The sequence below is a fragment of the Lontra canadensis genome, unplaced genomic scaffold (assembly GCF_010015895.1).
Source record: "Lontra canadensis isolate GAN:19392208 unplaced genomic scaffold, GSC_riverotter_1.0 scaffold10, whole genome shotgun sequence".
Classification (NCBI taxonomy): domain Eukaryota; kingdom Metazoa; phylum Chordata; class Mammalia; order Carnivora; family Mustelidae; genus Lontra; species Lontra canadensis.
The window spans coordinates 6,950,341-6,971,682 of NW_022631004.1; the positions used below are offsets into that span (position 1 = coordinate 6,950,341).

Consider the following 21,342-nt stretch of genomic DNA (forward strand, 5'->3'; position numbering starts at 1 on the left):
CAGTTAAGTGTCTGCCTTTGGCTCGGGTCATGATCTCAGGGTCCTGGGATGGAGCCCCATGTTGGGCTACCTGCTTGGTGGGGAGTCTGCTTCTCCCTAGCCCTCTGTTCCTCCTCACCTGGCTCATTCTCTCTCTTTCTCTCTCAAATAAATAAAATCGTTAAAAAAAAAGAAATCATATGGTATCTTTCTCAACTTACTTTACTTAGCATAATACTCTCTATCTCCATCTACATTCTTCCAAATGGCATGATCTCATTCTTTTACATATATATATATATGTATGTGTGTATATATATATGTACACATATATATGTGTGTGTGTGTGTGTGTATATATACACACACACACACACACACATACATACACACACACACACACACATATCCTCTTTATCCATTCATTAGTTGATGGACATTTGGGCTCTTTCCATAATTTGGCTATTGTTGATAATGCTGCTATAAATATCAGAGTGTATGTGTCCCTTCAAATGAGCATTTTTGTATTCTTTGGGTAAATGCTTAGTAGTGCAATTGCTGGGTGATAGAGTAGTTTTATTTTCAACTTTTATCTCCATACTGTTTTCCAGACTGCCAAAACACTTGATTTTTAAAGTATGGATACTTCTTCAATAAATTACTTTGAACAAAATAATTCTGATAACACATCTCATCAGCCAAAGCACAGGAGAATTTACATTTTTTAAAGTTATTAAAACTTTTAAAGTATTACAATAGATCATATCATTACTGACTCATAAAGACTGGTCCCTTTGTTTTCTATGCCACTGTAATAATTTTAAGGAAAAGTATTCTTCTCTTTTGTTACCAAGAAGCACATTTGTGTTTAAGTTTCCTAAATGTCACAATGATTATATTTTTAAGTTATTCACAAGTGAGTTATTAGAGATAGAATACTATAGCAGTTTCATTCTGTAATAACAGGTTTTCTCAAATATAAATTTACCTCATGGTCACACCTAGATCATATCAACTGTCTGCTGTGAAAGGAAGGGAAAAAACAGCCACAATTCCAGTAACAATAAGAAAAGGCCAGGTTACCTACGTCCCAGCATTTCTTCAAATAACAATGCGGATATCCATCCTGCCACAAACACCTGAAATAGTCTGACAGCATAAAAAGCACAAAATGAATGAATGCACTAAAATACCACTTCTTCCCAACCACTGTGAAGATTTTCTATAATCTGCAACCAAATAATACTTTCTGTCCATGGACTTAAAAAACTCCACTGCATTATCTATCTCATTTCCTGCTAAAACTCAAACTTTACCCTCTGAAACTACCTAAATTTCTTTAGGAATTTAGGAATCATCTGGAATACAGTTTAGGAACCACCTCCCATGATCCTTTAGGAAACTGTTAAACACATTACAACTTTGAAATAATATCATCTAAAACAACTTCTCGCATTCTGGGACACTGAATCCTTTAGGATTGATTATCTTTCTGAACTCATTTCATACTCTCCAAGTAAACTTCCTAAAATGCAAATCTGATCCTCTCACAATTCTTCAGTGCCAATCCAAAGCCCAATGGATGAGGTTCCCAACCTTCAGAAATGCAGTGTATGCTATGCATAATCTTGCCCTTGTCTTTTTAATTTCAAAAACCTATTCTTTTTTAAGATTTTATTTACTTATTTGACAGAGGGAGAGAGACCACAAGTAGGCAGAGCAGCAGGTGGGGGGGGGAGGGGAAAGCGGGCTCCCTGCTGAGCAGAGAGCCTGATGTGGGGCTCGATCCCAGGACCCTGAGATCATGACCTGAGCCGAAGGCAGAGGCTTAACCCACTGAGCCACCCAGGTGCCCCTCAAAAACCTATTCTTGGGCACCTGGGTGGCTCAGTGAGTTAAGCGTCTGTCTTCGGCTCAGGTCATGATCTCAGGGTCCTGGGATCAAGCCCCACATCAGGCTCTCTGCTCAGCAGGGAGCCCACTTCCCACCCCCTCCTTCTCTCTCTCTGCCTGCCTTTCTGCCTACTTGTGATCTCTGTCAAATAAATAAATAAAATCTTAAAAAAAAAAAGAAAAAACTATTCTTGATCATGCACACCTACCTACATTTCTTACACTGGCCATTCCAAAAACACTAGCATTTCTCTCTCAATACCCCCATATCATTCCTCCTTATATCCATTAAATTAGGCTACTGCTCTTAACCTCAACACTATTGATATTTGGGACCAGTTCATTCTTCATTGTGGAGGGATGTCCTATGCACTGTAAGATATTTAGTAGCATCTCTGGCCACTACCTATTAGATACCAGTAACACATTCTACCCTACTCTACTCCAGTTACAGCATCCAAATATGTCTCCAGCATTTTCCAAATATCTCCTTGGTGGAAAAATGACTTTTAGTCCAGAACCACTGAACCAGATGGTCACTGAACCTCTAGACACCTCAATATTCGCAACTCCTTAAGAACAAAGTTCTATTTCTTCAGGGCGCCTAGCTGGTTCAGTCAGTAAAGCATGTGACTCTTGATCTCAGGGTTGTAAGTTCAAGCCCCATGTTGGGTATAGAAGTTACTTAAAAATAAAATATATATAAAAAAAAAACCAAATTTCTCTGTACATAGGCTTCAGGGTCATACAATTCAATACAACAAATTTGATCAAAACAAATGTGTTTCCCCAGGAAAGCAGACATCTGTAGGTAAGAAAAGGGAGGCTAATGGCCTATGATTGTGCTCTTATATTGGACAATAACCAATCAACTCAGATATATCCTAGGCCCTAGTTTCTGGGGGTTTAGTGGCAAACATACTAATAGATATGAAAACAAAATTGCACAGAATACAGGAGTAATGTGCAATTAACAGAAATCACATGGAAGATTGTACAGGATTAGAAGGTACTTGAGAACAAGTAGACCTTGAGCAGTCACTAGGATACAGAATTACTGTTATATATTTGTTTGCCACAAAGTCTAATTATGAACCTGACAAGGTTCCTTATACTTCTTACTCTCCTATGTATCCTTAAAATGTCAAGAAGACAAAGGATCTAACTTGCAAAAGGTTTCATTGACCAAATCTAGGACATCTTGAGTTACAAAATAAATGGTAGTAAGGAACATAGCCTATAGATGAAAATAAATGAACTCTTCATCATTTGAAGGTGAACAGAAGTTTTGGGAAAAGTCTAGGAAGCTATTCAGGGCTAAGTCTAAAGACTAAAGTAAATAATCATGCTCCATAACAGATTCTGGAAAATAATTAAAAATAATTATAAAGTAATAAATCTGATCTTCCTTTGAATCTTGAAAGCCAGTTCTGAGAGTAACAGAAAAATGTCTGGAGCAAAGGCAGCCTGCATAGCATAAGTACACTGTCATATCCAGGATGTCTAACTACACCAAAGGGGAGAAGTTTTTTGGATATGCTTTGTAACATTCCTTGCAGAGATACCACCATATGCCTACCTCAGGGTGATCATAAGAATTAAATGACCTGTGTAAATACTTTGCCACAATATTTGGCACTCAAGGATGGTATCTTTCCCATCATTAAAAATCTTTAATGACAGTCCTCATTACGTAAGTGTGAACTTTGTATCACTTGATATTAGTGTGTGACTGTCTGTCATAGGAAATGAATATATACTTTTTAAAAGATTTTATTTATTTGACAGAGAGAGACATCACAAGTAGGCAGAGCAGCAGGCAGAGACGGGGAAGCAGGCTCCCCGCTGAGCAGAGAGCCCGATGCAGGGCTCAATCCCAGGACCCAGAGATCATGACCTGAGCTGAAGGCAGAGGCTTAACCCACTGAGCCACCCAGGTGCCCCAGAAATGAATATGTTTAAATCAAATTTCAAGTTTCATTTTCTGATTCCAATGCACATAATCAGCCCATCAGGGCACAATCACACTGACCACAACCTTCTTAAATCCTAGAAGTTGAAGAAGTGATTAAAACATTGACTGGTGTGGCCTGGGCAGGAATCCTCTGGCAGTGAAAATCTACTTTAAAACTTCTAGAAAAGTTTTAAACTTTTATCTACACATAAAAATCTGGGCTACTGTATTAAGTGAAAATGTTAAAATCAGGATTAAGTTGCCTAATGAGACTTTCAGGAGTTTCCATTTACACCATTTTTGCTTTTTATAAAAAGAAAAACTGTCTTTTTAATTTCCATTTCACAATGGCATGTGTCAACCATATTTTACCCCTGAAAATATGTAACATGAATGATACTACAGACTAGGTGTTTAATAAAGTTAATCCTTCAGAAACACAACCATGTAACCTAATGTCAGTTTCAGTAAGTACCCATTCACAGATATTTAAACACCTTCCATAATTCATATTTTAAATGGTATTTTAATGACTTTTCATGTGGGCAAACAAAGAACAATATTTTCAAATATAATCAAATGTCTTCATGATCACATTTAGAGAAGCCTGCCATAAACCATTACAGAACAAAGAAAATTTTAAATAAAACTTGCGTTATTTCAAGTCTTAGGGAGAGCCTGAAATACCTAAGGAAAAAGCAGAATGCTCTTTCTGGGTAAGCACTGCTTCACTGCAACAGTCCTCAGGCTGAGAAAATTAAACTTCTGTGGAGGCGAACCTCTAATGACTACAGAGCTTTCCAACACTTTGTGCTAGGAGTCTGGCAGCTGCATCACACTACAATTAAAATATTCTAAAAATACATAAAGAGAATATTCATGAAAGCTAGTCTTTCTGTTTGAAGTGTTCTTCCTTACTTAAAAAAATTGCTAGAGGTTAATTTTTAAATCCAGAAAATTGTACAGGGTTACTGAAAAAACAAACACAGACTTTAGCACTGTCTTTCTCTGTGAAGGAATTTTTAGTTTAGATTCAATTAAGAATGGGGGGGACCATGGTCAAACTTAACTTTTGCTCTCTAGAAAAATCAATGACTCTAAGACTGAAAATAAAAACTCCCCTCAACTAAAGGAACAGCATAAGATAGTCCAAAGTGGAGTTCATAAACTGTTCTGTGGTCTGGGATCACTTAAAAAATTTTGAGATAGGCTTCATTTGGAAGTGAACAATCAAAGAGTCCAACTGGCACTCAAAAGCCATCATGAACCCCCAAAGATTTCTTTTTCTTATCTATATAATTAACAGGCTGGACTAAATAATTTCCTAAATCAGCTACACATTCTAAAATATTATATGGACTTTGCACCTGTCCTTGTTTTAACCAAAAGGCATGATGAATGACCCTTTCAATATATAAATATTGGTAGAAATTGTGATTAGCAGACATTCATGATAGATTACAAAAACAGCAAAACAAATCCATGACACACCGAAAGGCAACAATTAAGTTTAAAAATCACTGATGATTTCAAGTAATCGTCTTGACTCAATTTTGATTCAAAATATCACAAAGCAAAAAGGTAGGTGAACTCATTAAATACCAGAAATATACCCATGGGATATGGGATTATTTGCCGGAAGCATCTAGGCAAAGGTTATAAAGCAAACACTGAATGAAGTTCAATTCAGATAAAGGCAACATAGTACCAAAATGTGGGTTATCAGCTTAAAAAGAAAAATTTCTCCCTACTGAGCTTAACATTTTCAAGACTAGTTGATCAGCACTTGCTTCTGGTATAAAACTTATACACAGGCCAATTGGCTTTTCTTGCTAAACTACTTTCTAGAACAGAAAGTAGCAAAGGTGGAGGTGATAGGTGGGTTTCAATTTATACAATATGAATTTCACAAAATGTGCATTTTTTTATGCAACAAATTAAGTATGTGCATTAGGCCCAGCTATCATGTCTCGTCTTTTTATAAGTCTCTCCCAGCTACAGAAATACTGGGGCTCATGCTGGGGGCATTGCCAACTAGGACAACTTTTTGTCTACAGCTTTGATAGTATCTCTCAAACCCCAAACTACTTGAGTCTCTTCCAGTAACCTACCTCTAGGAATCTACACCAAGGAAAGGAAATGATCCAAAACATGTTAAATCTATAAATAGCAGGACAATCAGAGGATAAAAGATTGAGAAACTGGAAATAACCCATATGCCCAGCAATAGGTTAAATAAATTATGGTATGTCTAGCAATTTGAACATGATTCAGTCATTTATGTGTGAAATATGAAGATTATGTAACAACATATACGAGTATGATTAGTAAGTGAAAAACACAGAATACTTGATCAGACATAAAAACCATGTTATGTAAAAACTATGTGTACAAGTGTGTTTAAACTGCATTAACAAAACTATTAGTAGTTCCTTTTAGGAAATAAGGTGAAGCTCAGGAATAAGGGCAAATGCGAAAAAAAAGTTCACTCTTTGCACTCTTTTTTTAAATTGTTTGTATAGGAGTTCAAAATTAATCACCCGAAAACATACAACTTTGGCCTGCAGATTATTTCAAATGGAAAACAATCAGGCACAAAAGACTCAGGAAGAAACTTTGACCTTCCCCCATTTGCTTAAAAAATTTAGACATAGGGGGGCACCTGGGTGGCTCAGTGGGTTAAAGCCTCTGCCTTCGGCTTGGGTCATGATCTCAGGGTCCTGGGATAGAGCCCCACATTGGTCTCTCTGCTCAGCAGGGAGCCTGCTTCCTCCCTCTCTCTCTGCCTGCCTCTCTGCCTAGTTGTGATCTCTGTCAAATAAATAAATAAAATCTTAAAAAAAAATTTAGACATAGGACCTGCTCCAGAAAGGGAGTTATCACCGTAAATAACTATAGTATAGTACAAACTCATTACGGCAGATGGGAAAAAACTAGCAAGACGTATTTGTCCAAAGTCCTCTACCATTGTTTATGGACGGCCCAGCAAACATCTGTTTATCAAGCATTTATTCCTTCCTTTCTTCCTGTGAATTCCCTTACTTCCCTTTGACTCCTAGTTCCTTCTTAGTCCAGAATGACCTGTATACCTCATGTTGCCTGTCTTTGGAATCTCACATTTTTTTCTCCCTTTTTGTAATTGAGGTATAATTTACATACAGTAAAGTACACAAATATTAAGCAAACAACTTGATAAATATTTTCATTTGTATATCCCTCAGTAACTACCACTCAGATCAAGCTAAAGAGCATTTCTAACACCACAGCAGGCTCATTTACACCCATCCCACTAGCAATGACATCCTCAAAAATCACTAGGATTCTCACCCCATTCCCACAGATCAGTTTTTTTGGGGGGGAGGGTGAGGAGGAAAGGTAATTTTTTTACTTGAAGTGTAATTAACATAGTGTTATACTAGCTTCAGGTGTACAAGACAGTGATTCAAAAATTCTATACATTATTCAGTGCTCATCAAGATAAGTGTATTCTTGATCTCCTTTATCTATTGCATCTCTCTCCCCAACCACTTTCCCTCTAGCAACCATCAGGTTTATTCTCTATATTTAAGAGTCTGGTTTTGTTTTTGTTTTTTTCTTTGTGTTGTTTCTTAAATTCCACATATGAATGAAATCATATGGTATTTGTGTTTCCTGACTTCTTTCATTTAGCATTATATCCTCTAGGTCCATCCTGGAATCTCATGTTTATGTGGAGTCCCTGTATGTACAAAATTAAACATGATTTTCTCCTGTTAATTTGTCTCATGTCTATTTGATTCTGAAGCCAGCCAGAAGAATATTAAAGGACAGAGAAAATTTTTTCCTCCCCAACATTTGGATTTTCCAATAAGAATGTGCTGATTTTACTTGGGGGGTAATTTCCTCTTAAAAGAAAAAAAATGTATATAAAAATATGGATAGGGATACTTAATTATATTAAAAATAATGTTAAAATGGAAGGATTGTGCATTTGAATTTCCTATATTTTCTAGACTTTCAGTAATCGTACTTTTAAATTAAAAAAATTAAATCTATAAGTAACTCTAGAAGTCATTTTTTGTCAAGCATATAATTACTCCTTAACCTGTTTTTTTCATTTTGCAGATTCTACTTAAAGAATAATTTTGCCTCACAATGTATAATTACACAGACTGTTGATGAACCCCAGGTAAAAGTGCATCGCTCTAAAACAAAAACAAAAAATCTGAAATAACCTGATTAGCCTATTAGCTCTGTCTTATCCCTCCATCTTTATAGCTAAAGCCTTTCACAGAGCCTGACTTGAGAAGGCTTACAGAACAACTGTGAAGTGTGTTGGTGGGGGGAGGGGCTGGAACACACTTGCTGGGTATGAATTCCAGCTCCACCACCAGCTGTGTGTGATTTTGAATAGGTTACTTTTATTTCTGTTTTAGTTTCTCCAATGTAAAACGGGAATTGTAATACCTCCTAAGGTTGTTCTGAGGATTAGCAGAGAAGACTAATATAAAGCACTAATGCCTGGTGTAGTAAGCTATTAGCTTTTATCTATTAGCTAATTAAGCTGTGAGGTATTATTCTAAGCATTGTAAAATACATATGTAACAAACTGTATTTTTAATCATCATTATAATCATTGAAAAATACATTTTAACAAAAATGAAATGAATTTAATACAATTTTATGATCCAAACATGACTCCAGCTTAGACATCAAAGGATAAATAAGGAAACAAAACAGTTTGCCGTGATGTCATTTTTATCTCAGCTACACTTTACATTGCATAATTCATTACAAGTTAAATTGTTTTTCTTAAACATCTCTTCTCCTAATTTGCAACTGCAGTAACTACTAACAGAATTCTGGTGTTTACTCCAGTTTCCCATTAAAAAGGAGAAAATATTATTTAAATTCAAGGGAAACTGTTTATACAACGGACACCAGAATGGCAAAACAGAAATTTTACTTTGACAAAAAAATAAGAGGGATATCTAAATGTTTCCTTCTTTCTTCCCACTTTCTAGACCACTCTTTGAAAAGAGGGGTTCATTAGATCAAAACCTAAGATTAAGGTCCCCCCACCCTTAAATCTTAGATTAGTGATCAAAGAACCAATGAATATTTTCTCCCTGAACTTCCTGAAGTACTGAAAAATCCCACTAGTTACTCTCACTCTGTTGATTCCTGATTGGGATACATTTTCCATTGCCTGAGACAGATCAGGTCTACCCACACTTTAGAGGTATAAATGTATCTAATAAGACAAAACAGTCATCTGGACCTCTATTATCTACAAAAACAAAATGCAAGCATTGGGCACAGTATGAGAATTAAAACCAAACTCTGTCCTCTTCCACTTCAAGGAAAAATTATATCAGGATTAAATGAAACATTAAAAAAATACTAAAAAATAGATATCAATTATTTGATTTTTATGTAGCAATTTCTGAGAAGAGATTGCTTTAACTAAGAATGATCAGGTCACTACAAAGAAAAGAAACTTCACTAGAAACTGTGCTTCCAGAAAAGATATAAAAATAAGTTATTTATATTATGGCACCCATGAAATAATTAAACTTTTGAAAAAGTGAGGATGGAAACCTTCATAAACATTGACTGATAAAATGAAGTCCCTCAAATGATCCCCAAGGAGGATCCCACTGCATGTAGGTAACCTAAGACTGGCAGTGGTCCCAAAATCTGGAAGTATTTTACCCCCAAGCATCAACTGCTAGCAATTTCTGAGTCTGTTTTGCCTCTGCCCATGACAAGAATCAACTTGTTCCAAAATTCTACTAAATGTGTTTCTTTTATGTTAAAACTCTGCTGTTTCTGGGAAAGCTAAAAATTAGAATTTTTTACACATGTGGACAAAAGCTATATTTGGATCTTTTATTCTCTTAACAGAATAAAGACAGTTTTAAAAGAACTCCCCTGCTGCAGTTTATTATAAGGAAGTAACTCCTTCGAAAAATTTTAAAAGTAAACCTCCTTCTCCTATTCAATTCCTTTAACTTAAAGATTCAAGATCTTATTTAAAAAAGAAAAGCAGTTAATCTAAATTAATTGTAAGTTTAAAAAAACTACTTAAGAATAGTCATGACTTCTTTTTACAGATTTTTTTCTAGCCATTTCATCTGTAAGTACATAGGTTGTGCATTTTTTAAAAATTGATAACCATAGCATCACTTTTAAGTAGTAAATATTTAAAATCCCACAAGATTAAATCATGCTTTCTTAGACTTCTCTTTAAATACATGTAAAAATGGGATATCTTTATTTAATCCCCTATAAGCTGTCCTGCCCAACTGTATGTTAGCGTCATACAACAAAGACAAAATTGAAAGCTAGGACAACAAAGACTATAAGCCATGACATGCTGACACACCTGTCTCAACCAGGTAAGAACTAGACAGACAGGCTAAGTGAACAGCTATAAGTTTTGAAATAAAGTTTAGCATGTGGCCTAAATGGTAACAAAGTTAACTTTCAAAGAAGTATTCCTTTTGGAATCATTTCACTTACTTGACACCACAATTTCTGAATCTTAACACTATTGACCCTTTGGGCCCCAAGAATTATGCTGTCTCTGTTCTGTGCACCATAGGATGGACAGCAGCATTCCTGGCCTCTACCTACTACATGGTAGTAGACTCTCCATCCCCAATCACGGCATCAAAATAAAGACTCCACTGTATGGGGGACAGATGATAACCACTTACTGTAGTGAGTACTGTGTAATGTAGAGAACTGTCAAGTCACTATGCTGTACACCTGAAATGAATATAACCTTGTATGTTAACTGTACTTCAATAATAAAAATTAAAAAAAAAAAAAAAAGAAAACGATTCCAGACACTGCTAAATGTACCCTAGAGGTGAAATGGTACTCAGTTGAGAACCATTGCTCTACTCTAAAGAAAACCCAAGAGTTAACATGGATAAAACCCTAAAACTTCAACAAAACAAGTTGAAGTGATTTATAAAGAGATAGAAAATGCATGAGTTAGTTCTTCTAATTAAGTCAAACCTTGTAAATGAATTCAATACTACCAGGAAGATGTGATCATCCATTTTGATGAAGAGAAGTTCAAGGGACATTGTTTTAACAACATAAATGCTACTAGCACACGACACTTTAATCAGGAAAGCACTCACGCCCATAAAAGATAACCAAGGCCCCTTAAGACTCTAGGATAGGTATCAGGATGAGATCAGTGACTATTCATGATGAACTGCCTATAAGTTTTTTCATCTCTATCCTTGTGCTAAAGACCGGACTGATTCAAGATGAAAACAACATGTCTGATCAGGAAGTAACCAGAAAAAAACATAAAAGTTAAGACAAGATAACCTAAAATTTCGTGCAAAGACAACTCATTAATAGATCTCAGTTCTGTTCTCATTCCTTTCTCTTCACCTACGCAAAGCTGCCCTTTCCCTGAAAATCTTCAGAGAACAGATCATTTTACAAGCCATAAAAAAATGATTTTACAAAATAAAATCAAAATGAACACGGCCCATTTAAAGGTTTATGTTAATCTTTTTTTTTTTTAAAGATTTTATTTACTTATTTGACAGACAGAGATCACAAGTAGGCCGAGAGGCAGGCAGAGAGAGAGAGGAAGCAGGCTCCCTGCTGAGCAGAGAGCCCGAAGAGGGGCTCGATCCCAGGACCCCGAGATCATGACCTGAGCCGAAGGCAGAGGCTTTAACCCACTGAGCCACCCAGGCGCCCCATTAATCTTAAACGTAAGACAAATTTCTTATGCTATTTCAAAGCAAGAAACAAATGTTCTCGTTATAACACATACCAACCAAACATTCAGACTTCAAGTCTTAAATTGCAAGTCCAGTGTTTTATCAGCGTGGCAAGAAAACTATAGCTTTTAAGGATACCTGGCCCTCTACAAGTATAACATCCAAAGTTGTGCCTAGCAAAAGTAAAAGCTACAATTTTTCCAAAGAAATATTTTATTTGAAAGTTTAAAGAGATCTCTTTTCTTTGCACATGGGAAATAATGTTGTAAGCTCTATTAGACAGGAATAGTGGCAAAAGTGATTCCTGCAACACTTTATTGCCACAGGCTAAAATTTCAAAGATTAACTCATAATGTTTTAATCTTTACAGCGGATTGAAATCAGTCTTTGTTTTCCTTCTCAGTGCTTATTTTTTGCTTCTAAGCAGACATGAGAAAGTAGTAGAAATCAGAACAGCAAATACTGGATTTCTGATGGCAACTATAATTATGTTTCCTTCTGAAGTAGTTTAAAAAAAAAAAAAACTTCCTCTACTTCTCTTTCTTAACACAAAATTGAAAACATACTACAGAGTTGTTTTTCTTGCTTTTTCCACTCAACATTTTCCCAGGTCTTTAAACATCCCCCAACCATAATTTTCAATGGCCACTATTACATTCTATGGTAATATCATTTAGCTTTTTTCTATATCAGGGATTTTAAGTTGTTTTCAATCTTTTGCTCTTATTGCTGAAATGAAAATACTTATGCATAATTATGTTTGCATCTCAGATGATTTTGGATAAATTCTTAGTAGTTTACAAGTTCAAATAGTAAGAATATTTGTATAGTTGTACAAAACAAATTGCTTTCCATAAAGATTAAGAAATTTATACTTCCATCTTTCTTTGAAAATGTCAATTCACTGCAGATCCAAAAATAATAAACATTTTTTAAACCTGTCCATTTTAAACATCAAAAGCACCATCACATTGATTTCATTCATTTTTTTAGAGATTGAACATTTTTTATACTTTGTATTTCTATCTTTTCAAATTGTGTCATCTTTTATTCATCTTGGCATTACAGTGTTTAATATTAAATTACTATAACTCAATATAAAAGATATAAACCTTGCTTATGACACCCAGAAGTTTTTATTTTGTATGTTATCCAACCAACCTCTCCCCTTGTGATTTTGCATAATTTTTTTGCTTAGAAAATCCTCTCCCATTTCAACCCAACTATTCACATATTTTCTTTTACTTCTTTTGTTTCATTTGACATCTATATTTTTAAAACACCTGGAATTTATTTTTGCTATAGTATGAGGAGGATGATTTAATATCTGGTAGTGTAAGAGCCCATTAATCATTATTTCCAAATTTTTTCCCTCTTTTTCCAGATTAGTTTTTGAAATCACTTAGGTATTCATCCTCCCAAAAATATCATTTAGATTCTTACTGAAATTGCAATAAAACTATAAATAAAAATCAGGGAGAATATGTAGAAGAATGTTGAATACTGGTGCTGTCAGGCGATTATCCCATACCTGTCATAGATAATAACTTCCCGTGTTGTATTTGTTTATACCAATTCATTGGCTTTTTGTTTCAGATAGTATTTCTTAGAAGTGTATTAGAGAATTCACCCTCCATTTATTACTAAATCTTTAACTGAATGTCAGCTTTGTATTTCGTCAAATGTCTTTGTAGCCTTTCTGGGACTCTGTATGCCATTATGCTTTACCCTCTAGATCCCATGTATGAACCAGTTTCTTAACAGTAAACCATCCTTTAGTTCCTGTCATTAAATCCTACTCCTAGCAGTACAGTCTTCTTTAACATGTGGATAATCTAGGTTGCTTGTGCTTTAGTTAACATTTTTTTTAAAGGATATTTATTTATCTATCTATTTATTTATTTGACAGATAGAGATCACAAGCAGGAGGAGAGGGAGAGGAGGAAGCAGGCTCCCTGCTGAGCACAGAGCCCGATGTGGGGCTTGATCCCAGGACCCTGGGATCATGACCTGAGCCGAAGGCAGAGGCTTTAACCCACTGAGCCACCCAGGCACCCCTTTAGTTAACATTTTTATGTATTGATATTTCTAGTCCAGAATTTTTCTGAAGATAATTTTTTGGATAATTATTAAAATTTCAATGATTGCCCATTTCAATTAGATGTTCAACTTCTGTATTTCACTTCCATTTTCCCTGAACAATATTCATTTAGAGATTTCCAAATCTGGGTCTCAATTTTTAAAATCTCACCTGCATTTACTGTTTATATGCCATTCAGGTTGTTGAATTTGGCATATTTATGATTTCCGTTTTTCTTTTTGTTAGGTGTCTTAAATGTTTGTTTCTATATTTCCTGTCTTCCTGTGTCAACCCAGAATTAGTTGTTTGAATTACCAAATCTTTTAGTCTAATTCATTTTTATTTACTTGCAGAACTAATCCAAGGTGTTTTGTGTTGTGTTGTGTTATTAACTCAATCTATAAAGTGTCTACTTCCATTCATACTGTGAACCTATCTTGGACAGGCTGCTATGAAGTGTTGTGCCTTCCAATCGTCAAGTTAATTAATCAGAAAAGTCATAACCTCATTATGATCTACTGGAATTTTTAGAACTTATTTTTAAAAATTTGTTAATGTTTCAGGAAACAACTGACTAACTAGATCTAGTGTTAGGAAATTAGAAAAGTACTTTAACTGTGTTTTTCCAGAAGGCACTGCACCAGTGTTTCTCAGCACTATATGAGCTAAACACTTCAGAATAAATTAAGTGTGTTATAGGGAAAAAACAAAATGGAATGAAGAAACAAACTGGATGCTGGAAACTATAATGTCTAACACAATGTAAATACAAACAATTTAACTTTATTGAAATTAGGAAAAAATACATCTCAGAAGTCTTTCTCTTTAGGAATAATCTGATTGTGGCAAAACTCTATATTCATGCATTCTTGAAGTTTGCTCAATTTTTCTTCTTTAGCCCATTAGATTTCCCAGTATATAGATTTCCTGGCTTGTCTTTTCCTGTGTAATTTTTGTATATTTTTCAGAAACACTGATTAATGGGGGACCTGGACAGCTCAGTTGGTGTCCGACTCTTGATTTCAGCTCAGGTCATGATTTCAGGGTCATGGCATTAAGCCCTGCTTTGACCTCTATGCTGCATGTGGAACCTGCTTCGGATTCTCTCTCCTCTCCCTCTGACCCCAGTCCCCACACACATACATACACCCCTCTCTCAAACAAAAAAGAAACAACAAAAAACAAACAAACAAAAAAGAAATGCTAATTGCCGCCCTTGTGCCCTATGAAATTATATGGGCATTTTTATGAAAGAAAAGTACTTTTTCAAAAGGCATTTTCCATATTATATGTAGGTGGGGAGGAAAGGCTTTTCTAAAAATGTTAAATATCTTTAATTTTGACTCCTGTGATTTACCAAACCCATAATGACTCTACTAGTCAATAGGTGTTCTTATTCTTAAACAGAGAACATCTTTTGGATGTTAGTGAAATGTAGACTTCTGAGGGGAAAATGTAAGTTGAAGAGGCTTCCTTCTGAAGTCTACATTTCACTAACATCCAAAAAATGAATAATGCAATTAAAACATGGGCAGAAGACATGACTAGACATTTTCCCAAAGAAGATATCCAGATGGCCAACAGACACATGAAAAGATGCTCAACATCAGTCATCATCAGGGAAATACAAATCAAATGCACAATGAGGTATCATTTCACACCTTTAGAATGGTTAAAATAAAAAATGCAAGAAACAGCAAGTTTTGGTGAGGATGTGGATTAAAAGGGGCACTCTTACAGTGTTGGTGGGATTGCAAACTGGTGCAACCACTCTGGAAAACTACATGGAGGTTTTTTTTCAAAAAGTTAAAAATAGAACTACCCTATGATCCAGCAATTGCACTAGGAGGTATTTACCCAAAGGATACAAAAATACAAATTCAAAGGGATACATATACTTGGATGTTTATAGCAGCATTGTCAACAAAAGCCAAATTATGGAAATAGCCCAAGTGTCCATTGACTGATGATGGATAAAGAAAATGTGGTGTGTGTGTGTGTGTGTGTGTGTGTGTGTGTATTATATAAGCATATATATTTATATAGATAAAAATACATATAAAATAAAAATATTACTCAGCCATAAAAAAAAATAAAATCTTGCCATTTGGAACTACATAGTTGAAGCTAGAGTGTTTATGCCAGGCAAAATAAGTTGGTCAGAGAAAGACAAAATACCATATGATTTCACTCATATATGGAATTTAAGAAACAAAACAAATGAGCAAAGGGAAATAGAGAGAGAGGCAAACCACGAAACAGACTCTTAACTACAGAGAACAAACTGATGGTTACCAGAGGGGAGGTGAGTTGGGGGATGGGTTAAATAGGTGATGTGGATTAAGGAAGGTACTTGTGATGAACACCTGGTATTAGATGGAAATGGAAGTGTTGAATCACTAGACTATACACCTGAAACTAATATCACACTGTATATTAGCTAACAGGAATTTAAATACAAAGTTAAAAAAAAAAAAGATAAGTTGTTTACATTTCCCTTTCAGTGACCATAAGAAGTACAGATTTCTCTATATACACTTTTGAGGTATTTGGATAAAGACACAGATGAGCCACTCACATTTTTCATGATATACGCTAATACAGACACACATACATCTCACGTAGGAGTATTTGAATAATTTCTAGCAGACTATGAAATTCTTTGTCAAATACCTAACCACCATGATGCACGGGGAGTTCAACAGTGAGACGGAGGGCTGGGGGTTGGTAAACCTCCTACCTGCTTTCCGTCCAGTGTGCAGAGCCTCTTGACCACCCCCGAATCTAGTTTAATGGCTTCGGTGATGTCGGTCAACACCTGTTCAAAGGAATGAGCAGTCTTCTTATTTAGAAGGATCCGCACCGCTTTTCTAGGCTTCACTCCACTTCGAATCACAGTCACTAATTTGGGTTTGATGAAATCTTTACTTTCCTTCACTTCACTTTTCACTGAGGAGGGAGCAGCCAAGGCTCGTGTTGTCCCACCCTTGATGTTCACAGACCAGTTTGGATTAACATTTTTGGTGTAATCAACTTTACGAAATGGTTCATTTGATGCACACACGTAACTCTCACCTAAAAGGCAAAAAATCAGTTTAATTAGCATGATTATCCCCACCACAGAAGCACTGTCTCTTAAGAACAAATGCTGGAGACCCATTAAGTGAACTCCTAAATGTAACAGGTGCACTGCAAGGGGAATTCACATCTTTTTCCTTTGGCATTCTGCCCATTCTCCCTTTCTATTTAAACATCTAGATTGTTTTTGAGAGAATAACACACATTACAGCTTGAAAAGCACCAGACAAATGAAACAAGAGAGACTAGGGCTTTATTCTGATCAAATACGTCACCCTGGATAATTCCTCTGCACCTTGATTCTCAATATCGTTGTCTGTAAATTGAAGCTGTTGAATCAGGTGAATTCTAGTGTACTTCCTAATTCCAAAATCTATTAATTAACTAAAAAAAAAATCTCGTTCTGGAAGAAATAATTGTATCACAAAATAACTTATTCGTATAAAGAAATGAAACTATTTTTGTCCTTACAACCACAAATTTCAGTCCCCATTGAAGAATGATTACTCCATCTACATATACCTCCTAAAATATATTTAGTCATAGTATCATTTACTCAACTAATGAATTACTGCAAAAAAACGAAGAGTTCTGACAGCTTGAAGAAATTTACCTCAGGCATTTGATTTCTCAATTAAAGAACGTGAATTTGAAATAATTAGCTCAAATAGACAAACTTCTCTATATCTACTTAAATGGTAAAGGATGTTAAATAGTTTAAAATGATGTGTCTGTGTGGCTCAGTCAGTTAAGCTACCGGCTCTTAATTTTGGCTCAGGTCGTGATCTCAGGGCAGCCCCACACTGGGCTCTGTACTCAGTGGGGAGTCTGCTTCTCTCTTCCTCTCTCTCCCTGCTCCCTCTGCCCCTCCCCCAACGCATGCAGGCATGCAGGTGCTCTCTCCCCCTAAATAAACTAAATCTTTTTGAAAAACAAGTAAAATGTGTTCAATATTCATGCAGACTTCTGCTTAATTTTTATTAAGTAAAACATAAAAACTGTACTATTTGTTGACCGGTTTACTAACTCAATGTTCATTAATTTTAAGTTCCAAAATTAGAGGTTGAAAAGTAATGATTTTTATAAGGCTGAAAATCACAATTCATAATTATATGTTTAAAAAAATCACACTTTTCTTTCAGGAAACTCAGAAGTCACCTAATTCTTTTATCCTCACTTGTTTGGCATACAGGGCAAGAGGATTACACTCTAAGATTTTCTCTAAGATAGTTTCTAACTCAAAAAGAATCCGGTATTTTTTCACATATTCAGTGTAACAATCTCACTATTGATAGAATAATCATATGATACAAGCATTAAGGGTTGTTCATGCTTAAAACAAAAATAACCAAAATGGTGAAAGGCAATGCCCAAGAAAAACCCATTAATATAAATATATTATTTAACTATTATCAGGATGTTCTTAAAATCCTAATGAATAGGTAACTTAAAGACTCCCAAAGGCATACAAACAATTCAATAAAAGATCAGGCATATAAGAAGGGTCTAAAAAGAGGAGTAATGCCTTCTGTTAAAGGTGTAATTAGGCCACTGTGTAAGAAAACTAGGGAACCAGCCACAGGCTCTTCTGCTGCTTCCACACCAGTAATCAGAAAGCTGGCATAACCATCACCATTTAGTTAGAGATTTTCCATCTCTGTAGGTTTATCTAAATAACTTTTCACAATGTAATCATCTGGGAAAATGGCATGTAATTTCAAAAACACATATGAATTTAATAAAACAGAACTATATATCACATGCGTGTATTTACAAGCAAAAATAAACATGATTTTGCTTTAATTTTATAGAGAATACAAGTCTCACATTGAAAAGCTCTAAATAAAATTTAATTGTATGTTCTGATTCAAAATATTAAGATGGAAGAAAGAAAAGGAAATTTCAGCAAGAAACAGTGATTTTCTTTTTCCCCCCTAAGGGCAGGGAGAAGTCAGCTGGAGAAAAGCCTTTCCCAATATAAAGCGAAAACACAATGATAAAAAGAAACCAAACAAGAGCAAATTTAGTATGTCAGATTTCCTTGATCAACTCTGCACAGCTGACATATCAACGAGGCGAGCTGCCTTTTAAATTCATCTGTATTTTGCCTCTTTATACAGGTTCAATACATCAGAATGAAAATAGGTAAATGAAGTCTGTCTTTTGTTTATGTATGGTTACAGATACATTTTAATTCCCTCCTTCTCTCCCCTCCTCCCTTCATACTGTCTCTATTAAAAATGTGTAGATCAGTTCTATAAAATGTAAAGTTTTGAACCATAGGTACCCATTTTGGCATTCTTGGCATACAACATTTCAGCAAAAAGGTTCAAGACACAGTTTTGAGGTCACACCTGTGTCTCCATATACGGGGCACATAAAACCCTATAGCAGAGATGTCATACCTTGAGGACCATAGCAACCAAGATACCCAGGCTAGCTTCCCTTGTTATGTCCCCTCCCTGATCAAACAATGTCCTGACGGTAATTTTGTCACTAACATAGATTTGCCTATCAGGAGAGAACATGCTGACAAAAGAATTTAAGATTTTGGTTCCTTGGGCAGTTACAGCTCTTGCGGTTAACCAAATAATAAATTATTATTCTTGTAGGTATGAGGCACCTACAAGACTGATTACAAGCAATCAGCTTCTAATCCACCAGATTCTTGCTACTGTAGGGATTCTGGTTTAAGATGTTATCCCCCTGCCAACTTGTCACTTTCCCCTTCCTCCTCATCCTGGTAGAAACATCACTTTCTACTGAAACTTACTCAGCTAGAAACCTAGGCATCACGCTTCATTCTTCTGGCTTCTCTACATACTACATTCTGACATCAAGTTCTACCCACCCTCTTTTCTAAATAGTTCTCAAACTGTCCACCCTCTGTGCCCTTACCACCACCCACTTCCTACTTGGATCAATGCAAGAATGTTGGTTTCTGGTCATTCCCCAATAACATAACAAACAGCAGTGCATTTTATGCTATTGATACAGCTGAAAAAGTGTACCCTCAAGTAATGAGTTTTGACATCCTGATAAAATACTACATTCTGAAAGGATTTTTAAATTTTTTGTCAATACATAGTAAAATTACACTGACTCAAAGAAGGAAAAGATAAGCATCTCATTTATAAATTAGAGCTAAACAAAGATATAAATAGGTGTGTGTGTGTGTGTGTGTGTGTGTGTACACAGACTGTATGTACAGACTGTGTGTACACACACAGACACAGGATGAACATGAATATATGAAAAATAAGCCTGTCTCTGAAGTCCAGAATTCATCTGACTTTAACAGCTAGATCTCATTATTATTATAAGCTGGTCTGATGCCCACAGTCAGACCTGTGTTCTTCGCTGGGATATAATCTCAAATAATATCTGTATCAAATAAAGTCACTCGGAGACTATGGTAAGGTGACACAAAAACAAGTTCACTGTGCAACCCACAAAATACCAGACATCCTCCTGTCACACTCAGTGAATGACTGCCACGGCCTTACCAATTACAGCTTTTTCCTCAATCTATTCTGTGTTCCCTCTAAGTTTAATGAGATACTCAGTCACAGAATTGTCCTTCCTTCTAACAGCACCCAATACAGAGCGAGTCCTTGCTTCCCCAGATCCTCTGAAATTATCCAATCAAAGTCCATATTTTATGACAAGTCAAATACCTTCTTACTGAGATGCCCCCATGGTATTATACAACGTGCATTCTCTTTGCTGCAGTGAATCATAAACTCAACATGTTCAACTACAGGTATCTTCTTGATGGTCTCTGGCTGAAGAGAACTGAGATACACACACACACACTCATTCTCTCTCTCCCTCTTTCCAATAACAGTTCTTTGACCACAGGGGGAAGTCATTTTGGAAATTATGATCATGTGAATACTAAATACAAAGAAAATTTGTTTTATATATGGAAAGAAGATGGATAAAAGCATAAGGTGGTTATAAAACTTAACTGTTTTCATCCACAACACAGAATAGAAAGTCTCTGAATTTCCTTTAAGACACTACAGTGACATGGATATGGCTTCTTATCACTGATATTTGTTCAAAGACACTATTTTGTAGTTAGCAGACTGTCAAATTAAGTGCCTACAGTTGTGTAATACAACCTGCATATTAACCATTAATGTTCACGTTTACTCGACCCAAGACTCTGCCTCCTCTAAGAGGCAAGAGGATATTAAATGCTAGGAACTCTCCAATGTCTTGTCTCTGGAAGCCTTCATCCTCACAAATGTGTTCAGGCTGGGCCAATTTCTCCCACCTTGTCTCCCTTGGCAGTAATAGGGTAGCCACCTCCTACTGGATATTGAGTACCATGTTTCCGTGTCCTCATACTGCAGTTTCAGGGACATTCTTCTCTCCTCCATTAAACTAGGCAGCCCTCTCTACAAGATTAGATACACATACCTCCCACCTTAAACACACACAAATCCTCCCCCTCTTCATTCCTCATCCCACTCTACCTAATGTGCTTTTGGCTTCCATTCACTGCTGAATTTAAAAACACACACACACACACACACACACACACACACACACACACAAAACTCTTCTCATCTGTTTTTTTCCCCACTTCTTATTTGCTCTTAAGCTACTGTG

The 21,342-nt window shown here is 35.8% G+C and overlaps 1 protein-coding gene across 8 annotated transcripts in view; it reads right to left on the bottom strand.

Moving 5' to 3' along the window:
* DCLK2 (doublecortin like kinase 2) overlaps positions 1-21,342 on the bottom strand; it is a 143,697-nt gene that overhangs the window by 109,800 nt on the left and 12,555 nt on the right. For all 8 annotated transcript variants that reach the window (XR_004382422.1, XR_004382421.1, XM_032855544.1 and 5 more), the window contains exon 2: positions 16,385-16,719. Coding sequence is in view for 6 of the 8 variants with exons in the window: in XM_032855544.1 (XP_032711435.1) it covers positions 16,385-16,719 (335 nt within the window). In the remaining 2 variants the exon portion in view is untranslated. The remainder of the gene's footprint in view (positions 1-16,384; positions 16,720-21,342) is intronic.